The sequence below is a fragment of the Primulina tabacum genome, chromosome 1 (assembly GCF_025594145.1).
Source record: "Primulina tabacum isolate GXHZ01 chromosome 1, ASM2559414v2, whole genome shotgun sequence".
Taxonomy (NCBI): domain Eukaryota; kingdom Viridiplantae; phylum Streptophyta; class Magnoliopsida; order Lamiales; family Gesneriaceae; genus Primulina; species Primulina tabacum.
In genome coordinates this window covers 58,953,021-58,975,478 of record NC_134550.1, presented here as the reverse complement: position 1 = coordinate 58,975,478, position 22,458 = coordinate 58,953,021, and the positions used below count along the sequence as shown (strand labels likewise).

Genomic DNA, 22,458 nt, shown 5'->3' with positions numbered 1-22,458 from the left:
TACAGTTTCATGTGAAAAAATCGCTTGAAAAGACATTCCCTCTCCTCATCTCAAATATATGAAATTCTTATTTTTTTCTGTTGTCTCAAATATATAACTTAATCTCTATATTTTGTATTATTTTTTATTCTACTTTTATAATATTAATATTCGTGAAAATTGAAAAACAAACAAGTCTGATATGTGAGAGCAAATAATATAGTATAATCTCGTCAAAAACTATCTTTGATGCACACTATCAAAAATGTATGTGATTCGTCCAAATATATCTTCTTTTGGATTTAAATAATTTAACTTGATTTTTGTTTGGTATGGTTTGTTGGTAAATTTTCTTTTATCGGTTTTTAGAAATAAATAAAAATTAGTAAAAGTCGATTAAAAATATATGGCATATTTAACGGCATAGGCCAGGGGCTAATTCATAATTTGTTAGAAACGGAGGATCACCATCATTATTTCTTTTTCCGCTGTGTGTCGATCGGACAATTCCAATGCCTTTTCATCATCACTGATTGAAAAGCAACAGGATTTTTCAGTAGTTTCTTGTTCGATTTTGTCGGAAATGCTAACGAGGTGATGCAAAGGATCGAAAAATGGCAGCTGTAGTTAATATGGAACAATTCGAGGCGTATTTCCAAAGGGCAGATTTGGATCGGGATGGAAGAATCAGCGGAGCTGAAGCTGTTAGTTTCTTCCAGGGATCCAATTTACCCAAAGAAGTCCTTGCTCAGGTTGGTTTCTTACGAGAACTTTTATTTGATTCCTGGATTGTTTGTTTGCTCATTGGAGCCGTGTCGATTTTTTGCTCTTTAGAGATGGAAAGTGTTAGTATTGTGCTAAATGATCGTAGGTTTTGGTGTTTGTTTGAATTAGAAAGAGTTGAACAAGAAGTGACCCGATCTAGCTGATTTTTGGATTCAAGTGGGGCATAATCTTCAACCTGCCTAATTCTTGAGAAATTAGTACTCGAATTTTATTATGTCTCTTCTAATTGGAAAATGATATTTTCATTACGAAAATCATATAGATTATGTAAGCTGTAGATATGAAGCTCGTCCATAAATCTTTTATCTAAACAAGCTTCAATGATGGAGCAGATCTCCATCAAAGTGAACATGTCATTTATAATCAAAGCTCATAAATATCGAACTGCGCTGACATTGGGGTTACTCGGAGGGCTCATATTCACCACCTACCTCTTTACTTACCTTTGATTTCGAAAGAAGGGAAAGTAACCTGTTGAATATATATTGTGATTTGTGACAATAGCTAACTTCAAACATCAAAACTTCTGCACTGGTACTCTTGTTTTTTGTGGTAATTCCATTTAAGGGTACAGCCTGCTTCATGGTTTTTAGACTTGTTTTCTTGTGGGATGGATTGAGCTCAAATCTTCTTCATGTTTGGACCTCTGTTAATTGATAACAGAGATTGTATGGTGTGATCATCACAAGCTATTTATTAAGTATTTGCATCAGAAATCTGATTTTGTCAACAAAAATTGCTCTTTAGATATACATCTGATAGTTTATTTTTGTTGCAGATATGGATGCATGCTGACCAAAATCACATTGGTTACCTCAGCCGTCCTGAATTTTATAATGCACTTAAACTTGTAACAGTAGCTCAAAGCAAGCGAGAATTGACCCCAGAGATTGTGAAAGCAGCATTGTTTGGCCCTGCTTCTGCCAAAATCCCAGCTCCGCGGATAAACCTTGCAGCCACACCTGTGCCACCATCAAAACCAGCGGCTTCTGTACCTTCTCCACAGGTGGGTGCACCTCCGCTACAATCATATCAAAACTTTGGACTCAGAGAGCTGGCTCCGTCGTGTACCAGTGTCAACCAGCAGTTTGGACAGGCACCTTTAACTGCTGGCTTGAACCCGCAGTTTGGACTGACACCTTCAAGTCATGGCAGGAACCAGCAGTTTAGGCAGGTACAGCCAGGTATGAGCATGCCATTGGGGCAAGCTCAACCTTCAAGCACAAGTATGAACCTACATGGTGGACAGTTACAACCTTCAAGTACAGGAAACCAACAGTTTGGACAGGCACCTTCTGGCACAAATATGAACCAGCAGTTTTTCCCTGCTCAAAGTAACCTGTCAATACGACCTCCTTTATCAATGCCTGCTGCTCCTGTGACACATCCACCACAGGGTGCTGGTACCCCAAATATTTCTACTGGTGATAGCATGTTGGGTTCTGGTCTTCCATATTCAAACAATGATTGGCTAGGTGGTAAAACTGGAGCAGCTTCCAGTGGACCAGTATCACAGGTCTTAAACAGAGGAAATAGTCCGTCCATTCCTCCAGGAGCTCCAAATCTAATTTCTACTTTTTCCTCAACAACTGTTAAAGATCCTAAAGTGATAGTTGGTTCAGGAAATGGATCTATAATGGACCCAATGTTTGGAGGGGATGTGTTCTCTAGCAACCAATCTTCACCTCCGCAGGTTTCCTCCACACCACAAAGTTCTGTGAGTAGTATTCCTACCTCATCTGCAATTGTTCCTGCGACTTCCATCTCTCAGCCTTCGATGAAACCGGATCCATTTGAAGCCTTACAGAGCACTCTCACTAAACCATCTACTGGCGGTCAGGCTCCGCAGACACCTTCTCTGTCAAAACCCAGTCATCAGGTTCCCACTGGAGTAACTTCCTCAGTCTTGTCATCTGGAGTCCCAGATGGTGTGGGAACTTCTACATCAGAGCTGTCCCAGATCTCTTGGCCGAAAATGACACGTGCTAATATTCAAAAGTATGTAAAATTATTTTTGAATGTAGACACTGACAGAGATGGGAGAGTTACTGGTGAGCAAGCGCGCAACCTATTCTTTAGTTGGAGACTACCAAGAGGTATAAAACACCCCTCTTTTATTTTACTCTTTTGATTATTTTTTTTATGATCTAAATTCCGGTCTTTATTAGTGAGAATCGGAGGCTACCAAAAGGTTCGGAGTATTACTTTTTATCCCGCTTCTTGCATTTTTTCTAAGACTTGACATTTTGGTGTCTTTATGATATTTTTGGCCTTTGGTCGTTTTTGGATCCTTTGTTAATCCTTCTTGAGTTGACGCCATACACGCCCTTTGTTTCAGATGTTAATATAGGTTCCTTGCCCTTAATCATTTCAAATTTTCATTTCTCTAGTAACTTTCTTCTCTTGTAAAGGAACACTCTTGAATTTATTGACTGTCATGGCTTTATGTATCATCTGGACTACCTGTTTGCTGATTAAGTGATTATTTAGTCGCACATATGCACTACTAGTCACTGTTTGAAACTTAAGACAAGGACCTATATTCTAGTTAATATGCTTGGGACTCGAACTTCATATAATGGCCTTGAGAGAGATTATGTTCGGATTAGTTGCTCCTGTGGAGTCTCTTGAAGGCTGTATAGATGAAATCTTGTTATTGGGTTAGGAAGAGCGGTTTGTCTGATCCTCGCTGGTAAGCTTTTGTATGGGAAATAATCAGATCTGATCAATTTGGCCTTTATATGGATCTAGTTTATGCAATGAAAAGGGTGGAACTAACAGCACCCTACCATTTTAATATGGTTGCATCGTATTTTTTTTCCTTATATGAAATTACACACACAGTCTTACCTTTTGTTATTGTGATGTCAATGGCATATGAGTCTGTAACTCTTTTAGCATTTGCGTGTAGTTGGTTCAACTTAGTCGACCTAAGGTTTAATTATAGCAAAATATGGAAACTACAATGTTGTCTGGTCCAGATCCTTAAGTTTCCAAGCAGATCCTAGTCATCTGCTTTCAAGAATCTGGCACCACACAACGATCTACACTTAATTATATCAAATCTTTATATGAAATCATTCTTATTTATGTTATTCGTGACCTTTTTCAGAGGTTTTAAAGCAGGTTTGGGATTTGTCGGATCAAGATAATGATAGTGCACTTTCTTTGAGGGAGTTTTGCATTGCTCTCTATTTAATGGAGCGGTACAGAGAAGGCCACACCCTTCCACCTATGCTTCCTAACAGTGTCATGCTTGACGAAAATCTGTTGTCTTTGGCTGGTCCACCCACTGGTTTCGGAGGCACTGGGTGGGGCCCTTCTTCTGGTATTGGTTTGCTTTCCTCTTCATTTGAATTTCATATCTATCATTTTTTAAAATCTCGTGTTCTTTGCTTTTAGGCTTAAGACCACCGCAGGGTTTACCTGGTGCCCAACCTGTTGCACCTGTTGGTATAAGACCTCCAGTGCAGCCAATGTACTCTCATGCTGATGGATCAATACAAACCAATCAGCAAAATGCAAGGGGTCCTGTGATAGATAATTTTCATGCTAACGAACCCAGCAATGGGGAGGATAATTTTTTTGATTCTAAGGATCGGGAGCCTAAGGAAAACAATGAAAAGGTACCTTTTCCTTCCTCCTCTAACTTCTTTTTCTGTAGTTTATGCACAGGACTAAGTTTTGGCTTGCTGCTTTGAATGATCGTGACCTGAATGGTTTTCACATTATCCTTTCTAACAACTGAATTCCTTGTGAGTGAATGAAGTTTTAGCATGCTGAAAAATGGAAAGAAAATAGAAAAAAAGGTTACAATTTTGTTCACGCATTTACACTTCAAGAGACATAAGGTAATATAAGTTTGATAAAAATAGTCAATAACTTTATAATACATAAGCCATATAATAAATTCAGATTTGTGCGCGTAAAATTTTTTTATTTGTCCAAAAGAAACTACTTCTAGCGATTATGTGAATAAATATTCAAGAATGAGTAATACTAAATTAAGTTGGCTTTGGTACTTTTGGATTACAGAAAAAATATTAGACAAACCTGTAAAATTGAAAAAGAGTAAATTACTTAAAACTTGTCAGACTTCTCATCTAAGTTTTGAGTGAACTAATTAGTTTGAAATCCATTTATATGTTACAATTTTATGTTGGAAAAAAATTTCATTCGTCAGAATTTGGATTAATGAAGCATACAATGGCCCATGCGATTTTCCTCTTGTTCTTTGCAGACTTTTGCAAGGATTTGATTACTCCTTCGCCCCTGCTGTTTTTCATAGCTAAATCAAGTTTTTTTTCAATACAACGGAGAAAAAAATTTATATAATTCTTATGATACCGACTGATTGTTTTTTTATTATTGATAGGTTGAAAACAAGGAAGACATGCTTTTGGATTCCAAGGAGAAGCTGATATTCTACCGAGCTAAAATGCAAGACCTCGTGAGTTATTATACTGGAACACTTCCTTTAGTTTCATTATTGTAGAGTCACAATTGTATTTGGGTTAACTTCCTTTTTACCCTGGAAAAAAAATTAATATTTAGAAAACAAAATACACTGAAGGACATTGCTAGGTCTCTTTTCTGTACTTTGATTCCCTTGTTTATCCAAAATTACCTCTCAGGTTTTGTACAAAAGTAGATGTGATAATCGCCTCAATGAAATTACAGAAAGAGCTAGAGCAGACAAGGGCGAGGTATACTTTGAAATTGAAGAAATATGCTTCACCATTGAACTTGCACCTTTTTTCCAATTTACTTTCGGTCTCTGCGTATTTTACTTTTACATCATGAAAAAAATTCACTAAATTTTCAGTCAGAGTTGCTGGAAAAGAAATATCAAGAGAAGTACAAGCAAGTTGCTGAAATTCATTCCAAATTAACTATTGAAGAAGCTTCATTTCGTGAAATTCAGGTAACACGCATGGGTTTTTTAAGTGGCACAATGTTTTTCCAATTGTTTTCTTGGTTGGCTGTTTCTGAGCCAGCATGCTATTCGATATAAATATAGAAATCGGTGGAAGAATTTCATTAAGGTGAAAATTATAGGAGGGTATTGGTTGATATGGACATTTTTTACATGTTCCATTCCATGGTAATATTTTCTGTAATATTTGTCACCAGGAAACAACTATCCACTGCTATTCTGGAAAATTATGGGAAACTTGTTTACTTCCGGCATTGCACCTTCTCCAAGTAACTCCAAGCTAACCTACTACTTCTGCAATCAATACTACCCCGAAGGCCGATAACTACTTTTGACTACTTTCTTGTTTCCTGCCCTTCTCTCCTCCCAAACCACGGCCACTGACATCTCCTAAGTCCAGTCTCTACCCCTGTCCCAGCTAAATTCACAATTACCTTCCTCAACCCATTCATGATCAGCCTCTACCGTGTCAGCCACCTTGCTGTCATCTTCATGCAATAACTGCCACCTTGCTGTCATCTTCATGCAATGACTCGAGTATTCATGCGAAGACTCGAGTATAATTTGCACCTATTCCATTAGATTTGTTTGGTTTTGTTTTCGGAGTCTTGGGCAAAGAGTTTTGGAGAAGGAAATAATATGTACTTGGTTTGGTTTTAGGAAAACAAAATTGCTAGTGTGGATGTTATCAGAAACTGTTTGATAAAATTATTTGAAATATTAAATAATCTTGTTTTTAGTTATAGTACGATATAATAATAAATTGAAAATGATGAAAAGTTGATAAGTCCAGTCTCTACCCCGGTCCCAGCTAAATTCACAATTACCTTCCTCAACCCATTCATGATCAGCCTCTACCGTGTCAGCCACCTTGCTGTCATCTTCATGCAATAACTGCCACCTTGCTGTCATCTTCATGCAATGACTCGAGTATTCATGCAAAGACTCGAGTATAATTTGCACTTATTCCATTAGGTTTGTTTGGTTTTGTTTTCGGAGTCTTGGGCAAAGTGTTTTGGAGAAGGAAATAATATGTACTTGGTTTTTGGAAAACAAAATTGCTAGTGTGGATGTTATCAGAAACTGTTTGATATATTAAATAATCTTGTTTTTAGTTATAGTACGATATGATAATAAATTGAAATGATGAAAAGTTGAGTTAGAAGTAATTATAATATTGGAGATGTAAACATGAGTAAAATTTATTTTGGAGAAAAAAAACAAAATTAACGACAGCGGTTGTGAAAATGTGTTGTTGAACAAGTATTTGTTTGTGAATTTACCTCTATAGTTTTTTCTTATCACAAGTTTTTGAATTGATTGTATTTTAGAAAGAAAATAACCAAAATTTGGTGAATGTGAGTTGAATGCCAACTTTGAGTTGGTCATATCAAACACACAACCTTACTCAACAATTATTGTCTCCATTCATAATAATTGCATAAAATTACCGCCTAAACCCATCCCTGCTCTCCGAGAATCATTTGACATTGAGTACTATGTATTGCATGTTTAGGCAAGGAAGATGGAGTTACAGCAGGCAATTGTAAAAATGGAACAGGGTGGAAGTGCAGATGGTATCCTTCAGGTTGTTATTGCATGTATGCTAGGATGCATATTTGGGCTTTACAACCCGTGTACAGTTTTTGGTGAACTTTTTGGTTTGTGTAGGTGCGTGCTGATCGTATTCAATCAGATCTTGAGGAACTATTGAAGGCATTGGCTGATCGGGTCAAGAAATTTGATGTACAGATAAAGTCATCCGCATTAATCGAGCTTCCCCCTGGTAATCCTTTCAACTAATGTTTTCCCGTGGTTTTATTTTCTTGTTGTTCACATCTCATTTTCTCATTTTTTGTTATCCAAACATTTAGTGCATGATTGGTATGATGAATGTAATAAGAAATGGATGGAATCAATATTGGAATGGAAATAATATGTTTCATTCCAATTATTGGTACCGAAAGAAATGAAAAAAGAATGTAATGAAATTATTTTTGATAATAAAATATTTTTTAATTAAAAATTCAAAATAATAGCTTGCTCAATAAATATTCTTGTTATTGTTATTATTATTATTGTTAAAATAATAATTATTGATTCTTTATTAATTATTTTAAAATTAATAGTATTTTATTTGATAAAATCGCTATCATTCAATAAAATAATCATTATCAAATAAATATTTATTTTATGTTTTTTATTTTTATTATATATTTATATATTAATATTATTATCATGATTATTGACTTATTATTTTATTTATTTTAATTATTAATATTAACATCATTATTAAGTTATCGTCATTTTATTATTAATATAGGTATATATTGTTTTATTATTGTTTATATAATATTTATTATATAATGTTTTATGTATTATCATAATTATTATAAAAATAAAAGTTTCTAAAATAATAATCATAATATATATTATTATTTATTTATTATTATTATTGTTATTATTGTAATCATTATGATGAATATATTGATTTAAATTAGTGAAATTAAATAAAGTAAATTTTTTGTAAAATTGGTAAGAATTGTTTGTCGGAATGATAATTCCCATCTAAAATGTATGGAATGATAGGATTGTTCATTCCCATTGGACTTACCAAGCATGGTATATGGAATGCTCATTCCCATTGGACCTACCAAGCATGTCCTTAGTATTTTGTTGCATCTCTTCATATTGATCCAATAATTTATATATAATTTAACTCTTTGAAGATTGTCTTCTCAGTGTTGCTATGCATTGATGTAACTAGATGAATGTCAAACTAAAAACTAGTATATTATAAGGTTGTAAAACATGATGCCTCTGCGCTTTCAGAACTCTCCCAAAAAAATTAATCACTTCTTATGTAAATCATTGTTATATGAACTTGAGAGAAGCCCTTTCCTTATGGGTAAATAGGTAATCATGATGAGAATAAATTGGAAAGATGCACTGTACATCTCTTCCATCTTTATGCAGTTTCTAGGGGCATACAATGCATACCTTTTTCATATAAAAATGCAGTGTGAGCTTTCAAAGCTGGTTGGAAGGTTTTTGGTTGATCACTTTTGTAAATAATCCGACTACCAATTTTTCACATTCAATCTAAAACTTAGTAGTAGGCAAACTTCCTTATCTTTGAGGGATTGAAGAGCAAGTATTTCTTTCTGTATGGTTCCTATTTATGATGTCGAACTGATTATTTCTCAAGGTTGGCAACCTGGGATCCCAGAGGTAGCAGAGATTTGGGATGAAGAGTGGGACAAATTTGAAGATGAAGGTTTGACATCTTTTGCTCTCCTCCTAAAATTTTGCTCTTCTCATGGGCACCGGTTTCTTTGTCCACCTGCACAACTGTAAATAATATCCTTATTGTGTGGGACATGGCTTATTTGTTACTGCCAGGATTTTCGTTCGATCTTACTGCTCCTGCAAATGAAAAGCCAGAATCCATTCAGAGAGAAAATTCTTCCCCAACCCCGACATTATCCCCTGAATCAGTGCATAATGGTGATGCAACACCTGAAAAAATCTTCAGTGTGGGGCCTAATGCCTTTGAGACAGGATCAATATTCAGCGCAGAAGAATCAAACAGCCAAGGAAGTCCAGGGAGGCAAGCATATGATAGTCCATCACCAGAATCTTCGGAGAACCATTTCCGGAAAAGCTCTGACGGAGATGCTGAGACTAGCAGGTTTTTTGTGTTTCATCTCTATACAAAATCACATTAAAACAGTTTTTTTTATATTTTGCCAGTAGTGTGAAGTTCTTAATGCAACTCTTTCCTTGCTGGCTTGCCTTTTGTTCTTGTTTGGCTCCTCAGAAGTTTTGAAGAAACAACTTGGGGTAATTTTGATAATAATGACGATATTGATTCAGTCTGGGGCTTCAACGCTAAGGCAAGTGTCCTTGGTTGTGCAATGTCATATTATGTTTGTGACCAAAAGTTTACGCTCGATCGAGAATGACCCCATGGAATTGAGTTGTATGTCTTAACAGTTTACATAGTTCTTTTTTTTACCTGGCAGGAATCGGATCATGGGAGGCACGAAGAGAAATATATCTTCGGTTCTAATGATTTTGGTGCAAGTCCATACAAAACCAATTCCCCTCAAGCCAGTAGTTCGTTTCAGAATAATAGCCTCTATACCTTTGAGGATTCGGTTACTGGAACTCCGGCGTCAAGGGCTGGCAATTCCCCTTCGAGATACAGCATTGAATCGAAAGATCCTTTCTTTGACAATTTTTCAAGGTACGACTCCTTCAGTGTGCAAGATTCAGACCCTTCTCCCCATCGGAAAAACCTCACTAGGTTCGACTCTGTAAGCAGCACGGGTGGTTTCGATCACCGTCGTGACTTTTCGTTTGACGATTCTGATCCATTTGCCTCGAGTGGTCCATTTAAGGTTTCTTCTGAAACAACCAAAAAAGATTCTGAAAAATGGGGCGGTTTCTAGCTCTTGTCAACATATTATATTCTTGGATATACACACGAGCCTTGGTACATAGATCTTATCAGCGTTTGATCGTGCAGACACATTATAGTTGACACCCGATGGCTTTTATAGGTGTCATTATTTCATCTTCTGATATCGAATATTGCTCATACAAGTCATTGACACAAAACTTCCATACCTTTAGGACGACCTATCATTTTTGTCCGAGCATACTTGTTTTAAGTCTCGTCTTTATGGATGTCTGCGAGTGAATTTTCTACGAAAAAACATTTCTTTGTATATTTCATTATATTGCAATGTTTGTGTGTGGTTTTTCTACATTTTATATCTTCACCTGTCACTTTTACCTTCTGTCTCGTGTATGACCCCGAATCGTGTGTTTATACAATATTTTTTTAAATATATAACTTATAAGTGGTTTTCTTTAATTTGTTTAAATAGATTTTGAGTTTTAAATTTTTTTTATTATAGATCATGGATTTAATTTGATAGTGGCATTTGTGTAAAATTATATTAATGAAATTGTTTTTTTATTTACTTAAAAAATTTTCCCCCAGATATGGATTAAATAAAAGAGTGTAAAATTATATTAATGAAATTGTTTTTTTATTTACTTAAAAAATTTTCCCCCAGATATGGATTAAATAAAAGAGTGTAAAATTGGTTTTTTTCCCCTTATCTTGAATCACAAGTCTTTGTAGTGTAAGACTTAAAAGAGAAATATTTTTTTTAAAAAAATACAATTGGTCCAACTATTCTCGACTCTTGTTACTAAATATTTCAGTTTCACATACATACACACATCAATATATTCATGAGCAAATGCTATCAATTTGCCAAAGACATTGTATCATATAATGCGTCGTATTAACTCGAGCAAGATCACCTGTCAATTGAGTTGACAAGGTTTTTCGGTTATATTTAAGAACACAGTTCGATATGTAAAATAATGTCATATATGATAAATATGAAGATTGTGGATATATTTCGAAATTTAAATAATTAGTGAGTTCAAATAAACATTAGAGAAATTAAAAACTGCGGTTAAATTTATGTTGAAGGAATAAGAGTTATTAATAATTTGTTTTATATACATCACTATTTTCTTTATATTTTTTTCTTACTATTTCAATTAACAAATTAATAATGTCTTTCATTTTAAATTTTGTTTAAAAAACTATTTTTATTTTTATTTGTTACGAAATACATATATCGCGTGTGTAATGAATCGTTAATATATATATATTTATATAAACCCGATATTTCAAGTAAACACATTTATGTCTAAATTATTATACAATTATTACATTATCATTTTTAAAAATTATAATTATAATAATTAATATAATAGGCAGCAGAGTATTGTCTGCGTGTTGTGACGTGAATCAACATTAAACTTCGTTAGCTCAGTGTGTATTTTATACTCTCCATTCGTTCCATTCTCTTCTCTTCATCTTCGACGAACCCTAGCTTCAATCTTTGCCTTTGATCTTTTCCGCGCTACTCTCCCTCAGTAATCATCTAATTCACCATGGCTTCACGGAGGCTGCTAGCCTCATTCCTCCGATCCGCCGCTACCCGTGCTTCTAGATCCCCATTCTCAGCCGTCCCCAAGCCGCGGACACATCCGCCCCGCTCCCGTTGGCTACTTCCTTCACCGCTTCGCCGCTCACTACGCGACGTCATCCGCGGCTTCCACGCCTTCAGCTCCACCCCCGTCCAAGAGTGAGACCGGAGGGAAAATCACCGATGAGTTTACTGGTCAGGGCTCGATTGGCAAGGTGTGTCAGGTTATCGGAGCCGTTGTCGATGTGAGATTTCAAGAAGGTTTGCCTCCAATTTTGACGGCTTTGGAGGTTTTGGATAATCAGATCAGGCTTGTTTTGGAGGTGGCGCAGCACTTGGGTGAGAATGTGGTGAGATGTATTGCTATGGATGGGACTGAAGGGTTGGTTCGAGGCCAGCGAGTGCTTAACACTGGTTCCCCCATCACCGTGAGTGACATTATTTTTCCTTTGATGCTTGGATACGCTGGTGTTCCTGTTCATAGTTACAGTTCATCTGATTGTTGATTGGTCTTTTAAATTCTTTTTAACTTCACGTACAATGACTATTCCTTTCAATCCTTCCGTAGATTTTGGTTGGGCGAGTAAGACAAAAATTAAGCTTTGCCGTCTGTGGATTAAAGCCAATGATTTTGCATTTCCCAATTACAAAACTTGGAGTTTGTTTTCCATTTTATGCTGAATATGAGAAAATTTGTAAGCTTTTCCGTTTCTGACTGTAGCTAATTATTATGTTATCAGAAACCAAACACGGAGTTGGTGTGTCCATGTATGAAGTTAGGATATTTTATACCATATATACATGCGATGTATTTGGTTATGATTTTTATTCACTTTGTTGAATCATAGGTGCCTGTTGGCCGAGCCACTCTTGGTCGTATTATCAATGTCATTGGGGAGCCTATAGATCATAGAGGCGACATTAGTAAGTGACGTGCTGCCTTTTAGCTGCAACCACTTAAGTGATCAAAGACGGTTTCCCCTTTGCTAACAAATGAACAATATTGCAGAAACTGAACACTTTTTACCAATTCACCGCGAAGCTCCTGCCTTTGTGGAGCAAGCAACAGAGCAACAAATTCTTGTCACGGGTATCAAGGTGATTTCTGAATTCTAATCAATCTAATCATGACACATGTTCTCATTGATATGTTTTCTTACTTCCCTTCATTCATCCGCTTATGTGAATTTTATGTTTATAAATACACACTACTTTTTTTTCTAACTCAGGTTGTTGACCTTCTTGCACCTTACCAAAGAGGAGGGAAAATTGGGCTGTTTGGTGGTGCTGGTGTAGGAAAGACTGTACTTATTATGGAACTGATTAACAACGTTGCAAAAGCTCATGGTTGGTTCCTAGTTGATGCGATATGTGATAAATCTTTGGTTGCATATGTTTATCTCACTTCTGCATAATTTTCTTGCAGGTGGTTTCTCTGTCTTTGCTGGTGTGGGAGAACGTACCCGAGAGGGTAATGATTTGTACAGGGAAATGATTGAGAGTGGTGTCATTAAGCTAGGTGACAAGCAGGTTCACACCCACTTTGATCAATTTCCTCTATCTGGTTTGATGTTACTTTTTTGTCCCATTATGTTTTCTCCTTTTACTTGTTATTAGGCTGATAGCAAATGTGCTCTGGTCTATGGTCAAATGAACGAACCTCCTGGTGCTCGTGCTCGAGTCGGACTGACTGGACTGACCGTGGCTGAACATTTTCGAGATGCGGAAGGGCAAGATGTGCTCCTCTTCATTGACAACATTTTCCGTTTTACCCAGGTGGTCGCATGCTCAAAATCATTCTCAAAATGGTTCTTTATGTTCATGACATGTGTTACTAATTTTTTTAATCATTACCAGGCATGTGTTGCTGTGGTTTTTTAATCATTTTTGTTATGACTCATACAGGCTAACTCGGAAGTCTCCGCTTTGCTTGGACGGATCCCATCTGCTGTCGGTTATCAACCTACTTTGGCTACAGATCTTGGTGGCCTTCAAGAACGTATTACTACAACCAAGAAAGGTTCAATTACATCCGTCCAAGCCATTTATGTGCCAGCTGATGACTTGACAGATCCAGCTCCTGCAACAACCTTTGCTCACTTGGATGCCACGACTGTGTTATCTCGACAGGTATAAATACTTTCTTTAAGTTACTAAAGGAAACATTGTTCGACTGTTTATGACTTGATTGTTTTTATTCTTGTTATTTGAATCAGATTTCTGAGCTTGGTATCTATCCTGCTGTCGATCCTTTGGACTCAACATCTCGAATGCTTTCTCCTCACATCCTGGGGGAGGAACATTACAATACTGCTCGTGGTGTACAGAAAGTCCTTCAAAATTACAAGAATCTTCAAGATATTATTGCTATTCTTGGAATGGATGAGCTCAGCGAAGATGACAAATTGACTGTTGCCCGCGCCCGCAAAATTCAGCGGTTCTTGAGCCAGCCTTTCCATGTTGCAGAAGTTTTTACTGGTGCCCCCGGGAAGTACGTGGAGTTGAAAGAAAGTATTACCAGCTTTCAGGTAAAGTGTTGTCCTTTTAAGCTTATGCTAGGCTCTCTCTACTCATTTCTACTATTTTTATCACTTCACCTGGACTTGCAGAGTTATACCCAATATTGTAGAACATGATGTGTCTGATCATTGAGTTGTTTTCTAAGATTGAATGTCCAACTCTCCTTGCTGTCAGAGCTTTTGTGCACTTTTCATATCTTATTATTTTTTTGGTGAAGGTAAAAAAAGGTCTATAGAGTAGAATTAAATTTATTATGCATAAGTAAATTAATTAAACATTCAAAATTAAAAACATGAGAAAATTTATTGTGTAGAATGTAGATCGGTTCTTTTTGGCAGTTGTTGTATATGAGATAGCAAAGAGACAAAATGGTTAAAGAAACCGTTCTTATAATTACATGGATGACATATGAGCTTCTTCTTCGGGCCCTTACTCAATGATCATCCCCTGTCGAACATGGTCCTATTTGTTTGGCTAGTGTCATTACAGGTTTTTTGTGATTATTGGTTAACCATTGCTTATGACTTTCAGTAATATGATGTCTTCGTTCAGACTGCCTCCTTTACTGTCTGTATTTTGGATCTGCTTTGGTCAAATTGTCATCGGTTTTCACATTGACACGCGGTGTTATTACTTTTAACAGGGAGTATTAGATGGAAAGTATGATGATCTTTCCGAACAATCATTTTACATGGTAGGAGGAATTGAAGAGGTAATTGCCAAGGCCGAGAAGATTGCCAAGGAATCTGCTGCTTAGATACATCAGAGTCTCGATGACTTCCTCTTCTCCCCCTCTGCTGATATTTTCGAAAATAATTTAGTTCATGGCAGTAACGCCAGCATAAAGAGTTTTTGGACTAAATTTTCGGACTATTTTTTTCTGTCTTGTGTGGCTGCGCTAGTCATACGGTGGTGGAGCTAAACCTCCCTCCCTGCCGAGCCCCAATCTGTTTTAGTACGTCAATCAATAAGGGAGTCAAGACTGGGACGGACGTTGTATATTTTTTTTCACATTTATTTCCAGAACAATGGGTTGCTCTCACTGGGGAAGGTTTTTTACTACTATATTTTTATCAACTTGCACGTTCTGACTTCTGAGTATTAACGTGGTCAATGCCTTGTGAGGCTACCTTCTTGATTGCATCTTGAAAAAATTCTTATCTTCATTTTGCCATCTCTCACGTGCTCTCATCCATGCCGCAACAATATGACTGGGAACAGACAACTAGTCCTCGAATTCAGGGTTCAATTCTTGAAATCTAAGACAAGCCGAACGTTTAAGTTTGGTAGCAACCACACCGCACTCGTGTGCTAGATCTTGTTCCAACTCTGAAAAAATAAAACCATTAAGTAGATGCCATTAGGAGGGAATACAGCCCTGGCCTAAGTAACGGTCTAAAACTTGTCTGCAGATGCCAAGATTTGTGGGAGGATAATCAAATGAGATGTTAGTTTGTATATAGTGTATCATGTTAAATGTGACAAAACCGATGTCTACCAACACTGGACAGCGTTCTTGATGTACAATACGGTAAGCAACATATTATGTGTTTTTTTGGTCTCAATGTCATTTCAAAATAACGTAGTATCTGTCACAATGATCATGGTGGTCTTGATAGTTAATCATAACACCGTGATAAAAAAAAACAAAAACAAAACAAAGACAAAAACAAAATAATCTATCATAGTATGATCTCAATTTTAAAAAAAAATTTATAAATTCGTAGTCCGGCTTGATTGATTTTTATTTTTTTATGGGTGTTAAAATTTGTCTATTTAGAATTAAATGGTTTTCCAAATTATAATTGAATGTTTTTTGGAGTCTTTTTGGGGGCAATATTTCTTCTTGCCCCCATTTCAAGTTAAAAAATTGAACCCATTGGTTGATCTCAGCGAGGATGAAAATTTTGACTGTTGCCGTGCTCGTAAATTCAAAGGTTCTTGAGCGAGCCAGCCTTCCATATCGAGGAAGTTTTCAAAGGCGCCCAAGGAATATGTGTGCGGAGTTGCAAAAGAGCATTACCGGCTTTCGGGTGAAAATAATTTTCTTTGAATTCTATGATACGACCGTCAACTTTCAGTTCTGTGCTCTATATATCATGTGACGGAACATGAGACTTAAATCATATTTGAAACTTCATTGTGTTATGTTTTGCAAGGGGGGTAATGGATGAGAATACGATGATCTATCCGAACAATTCTTTTACATGGTCGTAGGAATGGAAGAGGAGATTGCCAAGGCCGAGAAGATTGCCCCGGAATCCGCTGCTTCTATATGTAACTACGAAATAATTTAGTTGGTGGCAAAGCTGCTGCACTACTTGAAACTAATAAAATAGTAGCCTTATTTTAAGTAGCGCATTCTCAACGAAAGCACAAATATGAAGATTTGAATTAAAACGTATACAAAGTATTACAAACAAAAGAACCTGTAAAATCCATCTCAGAAAAATTTAAGTACCACTGGGTATAGTTGGAAACTTTAAGATAAAGTGCAGTTTTGCGGCGTAGTAACCATACAAAATGGCATACGGTTGCTACTTTGGGATCATTCAAATTTATGCATGAGAAGCACAAATATTATTATGGATCTCTCATTTGAAGGGTCTGCAAAAATGGGTGGTGAAGCTTCAAGTTTCTTCGTGTACCTGTCAAACAATTCATCCATCACTTGCAAAATGATTCATCGGCAATCCCTCAAAGACGGCTCTGAGGTACATCGAGCGGGCAGAAAAGCTGGTCAAGGTTAGTTTTCCTGGATATTTTAGTGTTTCTGTTCTTTCGATAGTTAAACTTTGATTCCTCTCTATCATTGCCTTTAATTCTTGTGGGATGGTGAAATATAATAGGAAGTTGAATGAGTCCACCTTTGCTTCACTAAGCGTTCCCTGCAATAATATCAGTGATAGAGGTTTATATTTGCAGGTTTATTGGTGTCAATGTGTAATGCAGCAAAAATATTTGGGTTTTAAAATCGGTTTATCGACAAACTGCTTTATGTATGATTGATCTAAAGCGGAGTACATCAAGAAATTGGGAGACAAATTTTCCATAAAAATATATTTGGCTTTTACCTTCTTGGCCATGTGCATGAGGCAAGAACCTAAAAGTTGTAACTCTATTGGAGTCGTGAAAGTTGTCTCAGAACCCATAAGACTTGGGACTTCAGGGACAAGAAGGGCCATTAGTCCCCCCGAAATCAGCTCCTCCGCCCTAGCTTTCAGAAAAGACTCGATATCTTTGGCATACTGATTCAAATATGCATCAAAAAGTTGTTTTGTAGCTCGAGTACATGTTAGGTAAAATTGTTAAAAACAGTAGTGTTGAAACGAACTTGTAGAGATAAAGCAATAATCGAAACAAGTGTGATGTTTACAGTATGACTATTGTATAAAAGAAAACAAAACCAAACCGATGCCTGTAGCATGTACAGTTTCCTTAAAACAGATTCGTCCCCTCCTGTATGTGCTTCGAGGATCGTTCTGTTTCCCAGGATACAACGGAACAACAAGCAGTGACTTAGCACGAGACACTACTACGGCGAACTGAAAACGTACCTTTACTTTATCACCGAGATTTAACGGAGGTCAAATGAAAAGCTAAAAATATGAAATGCAAGAGAATACTTGAAAGAGAAAAGATTACCATGTGTTTGAAATGAGGAAATGAACCCACTATATATAAGCCCCAAAATGCACACCAATAGTCATGGAAGATTAATTAACTCAATTAATCTTCCTATTAACTCAAGAATATGAAGAACCAAAGGTCTTCAAGTAACTCAAGAATGTAGAAAAGTCAAAAAACACTCCACAATAATGAGCCACAACCAATTCAAGAATGTGGAGAGCCAAAAGACAATCTCACATTCATGAGTCATAACTTTCATTCAAACTCTAAATTTTATTAAAATTTCCAACAATCCCCCACATGAATGAAAATTGATACAAATCTTGGTGACAAAGTTCTACAGTTGAATCCTGCATAAGATAGGTAGGTGTTACTCTTTGAACCTTCCCTTATGAAATATATTTGCTTTACTAGATGACTAGTAGACATGTTGTCCTTGAACTGCTCTGCCGTTTATGTAAATTAAGATATACTTCACACAAGACTCTCTCTAATACTATTCAGTTATCATGATCGTGTTCGTTTTGGCCATGAACACACGCCTGGTTCTGCAAGAGGGTCTAGAATTGAGCCCTGCAATTCCTTCGAAGCGGCCCCACTTTTCTTTCACATAAGTGATCTATATTGCTTCTTATCAGAATCATTAAAAGCCGTAAGCTTATCCTCAACATTCACTGTTTCATAATAGGAATGGACCCCCACAGTGGTTTTCCAAATTAGTGTGATTAGATTTTCCCATTGAACCTAGTTCTTGGGATCTCCAGTCAGCGTAGGTTGGGTTTTCTTTCGCACCAATTTATTCTATAGGCTTAGCTATTGTCCGCGTCACATATCCCTGCCAACACGAGATCCGGTGAATGAAGCCGAGTATAGTAAAATGCAAGGTTTATACTTCGAAAATGCAGATAAACAAAATAATATATTAAATGGAAAAAAAAGACACTTTTCATATTTTTTTATTATTTACAATTCAACCGTAGCGATTCCGCTCGTGATTGGTGTTGAATTTTCCAAACACAAAGTCGGATTATATGAATTTAAGTCCAAAGCCCACATGCATTACTATACATGACCCGAATCTATTGGATCCACGCCGTGATTAACGTTATTAGTCATTTTCACCCAGCATGACAAAACACCATTAACGAAATTTATATTATTGCTCTAATCATTTCAAGGATTCCTGTCTAATTATAAATTCTCACTTTTAATTCAAACATATCCACCCCAAATAAAATGCTTTACCAAGAATATGTCCCTCTTCATTAAGTGGTTTTACTTATATATATATATATTTTTACTTATTTGGGTGATGTCGAAATCATTTATTTGTTCCGTAAAATATTTTTTTTTGTTTTAAAAAAAATTCATAATCTGAAGACTTTTGATAATAAACCTATGACTCAATAGACAAGAATTTAATTCTAATAAAAAATGTCGTAATTGCGTAAGTCAAATATAGAAAGAGATATTATTATTATTATTTAGTGATGTGTGAACACAACAAGCCATTGTGGTCGTTCGCTAGCTGAAACACAAACACAAGGTTGTCCCCACAAAGACAAAAAAGTCGGGGGGATGAAAAATGTAACCTAGTTAATTCTAGCTCAGTTGGCCTTTTTTTTTATTATTTAATTTAATTGACGCCCAAATTGAAACATATTTCTATTTAAATTCTATTCGAGAAGTGTTTTGAGTTCTTCAAGATCGAGCTCCATTTTTTGTAATATTGGTAATTATACCCTTTAAAAATTTATATAGATAGTAGCCACAATATTTCGTATTAACATTAACTAGTGATTTGAATAAGATCGAAAAAATAAAATTAATAAAAACTAATTGTTAATAATAATGCATTTTCTAAGATGAGTAGGTCTCTTGTGAGACGGTATCACGAATCTTTATCTGTGAGACAGGTCAATTTTACCGATATTCACAATAAAAAGTAATACTCTTAGCATAAAAAGTAGGCAAAAACTTGTGTGAGACGGTCTCATGGGTCGTATTTTCTGAGTCAGATATCTTATTTGGGTCATCCATAAAAAAATATTACTTTTTATCCTAAAAATATTATTTTTTATTGGGAATATCGGTAGGATTGATCTGTTTCACATATAAAGATTCGTGAAACCGTCTCACAAGACATCTACTCTAAAAAGTAATATTTTTTAATGGATAACCCAAATAGAGACCCATCTCACAAAGTATAACTCATGAGATCGTCTCACACAAATTTTTGTCTTCTAAGATATATTATTAAAAAAAATTGTCCATGTTATCGATATTTTGATATGATAAATATTAAATACAATATCATGTTTGATAGTTACAAAAACGAGAATAACTACAATTGTCAAAGAAGGTCCCGTTTTTCAAAATTGAGATCTTTATTTGACCCCTCAAGCTCAATCTCATATATCCCACAACTCCCAACCATTAACAACCCTCAAACCTCCATAAAAACGTACCCATTTCTCGATTTTTCATCCATTATATATTTTAATTATCGTATGACTTTTTGACCTAAGAAATCTGGGTCCAAATTAATAACAATGGGGAATAGTTTGGGAGGAAGAAAGAGCGTAAAAGTGATGAAAATCAACGGAGAAACGTTCAAATTGAAGGCTCCTGTGCAAGCCGGTTCGGTTTTGAAAAATTACCCCGGCTACGTCTTGTTGGAGTCGGAGGCGGTGAAGCATTACGGCGTCCGGGCAAAGCAGTTGGAGCCTCGGCAGGAGTTGAAGCCGAAAAGGTTGTATTTTCTGGTGGAGCTGCCTAAGTTTCCTGAAGAGAGGGTCACTCGGAGGGTGCGTTCGGGGATTCAAATGAGCGCCAAGGATCGGCTCGAGAGCTTGCTGCTGGCACGGCGATCGTCTTCTGATCTTTCGATTATGAAGCAGCCGAGCATCGCGTTTGAGGAGGAGGAAAAACGAGAGAGCGGAGGAGGAGTGAGGATGAAGGTGAGGTTGCCCAAGGTCGAAGTGGAGAGGCTGATGGCGGAGAGCAAGAGCGAGGATGAGGTGGCGGAGAAAATCATTAGCCTGTACATGGGGAGCAGCAGCGTTCCACCGGCATGTGGAGAGTTGCGGCGGCTGGATCTTGACGCCGTTAAACCAGGCCCCAAAACTCGAGAGGTTTGTTTTTACTCATTATTCCAATTACTACCCTAACTATAATAATCATAATCTGTTCAAGACAAGTCTACAGGGTTTCCCCATTGGGAAGAAAATGTTTTTCTTATTAATTATTATTTAATAAGGTTGGTTGACATTGTCCAATTCACCAATTGTTTATAAATTTTATGAGAAATATTTTTCATTTAAATTATTTTAAAAAATATATAAATTGTTATGCAAAAAATATTAATAATTATTGTAAAAAATAAATATGATTGACTCGTATAGTTATATATTTTTGACAATTTCAAACTTCCTTGTGGTGATAAAAACGTTTTCGGCTTCAATCAGATTCTTTCGAATTTATCATTTTCAAAGTTGCGATCGTAATCAATGCAAATAAGTAATTACAAATGTCGTAAATATCATACGATGGAACCTGAAAACTTTATACATTCATTTGTTCGAGATTTGTATCCTGCGTTAGCTTTTCAAACAACATAAATATTTCATAAAATTCTTATAGTTGAATAATTAAATTTTGGTAAAAATAATACTTTATATTCAAAAACAAATTATTTACTTGTTGAATAAATAAATTCTAAAGCAACTACACGTTAACCTATTCTTCAAATTTAGAGAGTTGACAAAACCGTTCTCAAGAGATCTACTCTAGAAAATTAATGTTAAAAACTTATTTAATTCATCAAATTTAGGCCATATGGGTGAAATACATGATTAATCTAACGACAATAATATGTTGGATGTATTTCAATTATATATATTAATGTATTGAGGTTTTTGACGATTTTATTTTATTTTTTTAATTTTTTCTTTCATTTTCTGCAGAAACGAGTGGGATTTATGCCAATCAATGAAGGAGAGATCCAACTCGCTGTGGCGTAGCTGAGGCCAAACTCGAGTTATGAGAATGGATTAATTATTAAATATCCAAGATTTTGTATTATCCCTCCGAATTCCCCTCGAGAATTCTCAGCAATCAGTATAAAAGCTTGGTTACTTTTGTATATTAAAAATAAAAATTGCGATGTTTAAGATGCTGAGGTTTTTATTTAAAAAAAAAAACATAAAATAATGCTGAGGTTTTCAGTTTCATTGTGGGAATTATGAGAGAGTATGTACTTTTGCAAGGTTGTATTTGAATCGGAGGATTCATTTTATCCATTCTACTCAAAATTATTATGAAATATTTAAAATTCTTTAGGTTCTTCAAATATAATTATTTGCTTCAAATTCAAACTCACTTTTCAATCCAGTTATTGAAATTATACCATAAATTCAAATATCTCAATTCAAACGTAATCTAAAAAATAATTTTTTTCATAGTTACTCAAATAAAATACATGTCTCACAAAATTTACTCGTGAGACGAGCTTCATTTTTCAATTTCTGTATGGGATAAAAAATATATATGTTAATTCCATGAATTGTGTCTAACGACTTTCCTAAA

At 35.8% G+C, this 22,458-nt stretch overlaps 2 protein-coding genes and 2 pseudogenes across 3 annotated transcripts; 3 read left to right on the top strand and 1 right to left on the bottom strand.

The window, feature by feature from the left end:
- Window positions 1-442: 442 nt before the first annotated feature.
- LOC142555628 (uncharacterized) lies at window positions 443-10,482 on the top strand. 2 transcript variants are annotated; one of them, XM_075666612.1, is made up of 13 exons: window positions 443-731; window positions 1,544-2,861; window positions 3,878-4,093; window positions 4,168-4,391; window positions 5,141-5,215; window positions 5,400-5,471; window positions 5,591-5,689; window positions 7,218-7,289; window positions 7,373-7,487; window positions 8,910-8,978; window positions 9,104-9,392; window positions 9,525-9,597; window positions 9,727-10,482. In XM_075666612.1, exons 1-13 carry the CDS (start codon window positions 594-596, stop codon window positions 10,153-10,155), a joined length of 3,189 nt encoding a protein of 1,062 aa, XP_075522727.1. In that variant the 5' UTR covers window positions 443-593; the 3' UTR covers window positions 10,156-10,482. The 2 variants fall into 2 exon arrangements, with proteins under 2 accessions (XP_075522727.1, XP_075522718.1); XM_075666603.1 differs by having other exon boundaries at window positions 9,522-9,597.
- A 1,063-nt stretch (window positions 10,483-11,545) lies between these two features.
- On the top strand, window positions 11,546-15,283 carry LOC142555622 (ATP synthase subunit beta, mitochondrial-like; annotated as a pseudogene).
- A 1,026-nt stretch (window positions 15,284-16,309) lies between these two features.
- LOC142514993 (loganic acid O-methyltransferase-like) lies at window positions 16,310-20,343 on the bottom strand (annotated as a pseudogene).
- On the top strand, window positions 20,300-22,056 carry LOC142520534 (uncharacterized protein At1g66480-like). The gene is made up of 2 exons (XM_075623549.1): window positions 20,300-21,005; window positions 21,837-22,056. Exons 1-2 carry the CDS (start codon window positions 20,424-20,426, stop codon window positions 21,891-21,893), a joined length of 639 nt encoding a protein of 212 aa, XP_075479664.1. The 5' UTR covers window positions 20,300-20,423; the 3' UTR covers window positions 21,894-22,056.
- Window positions 22,057-22,458: the final 402 nt, after the last annotated feature.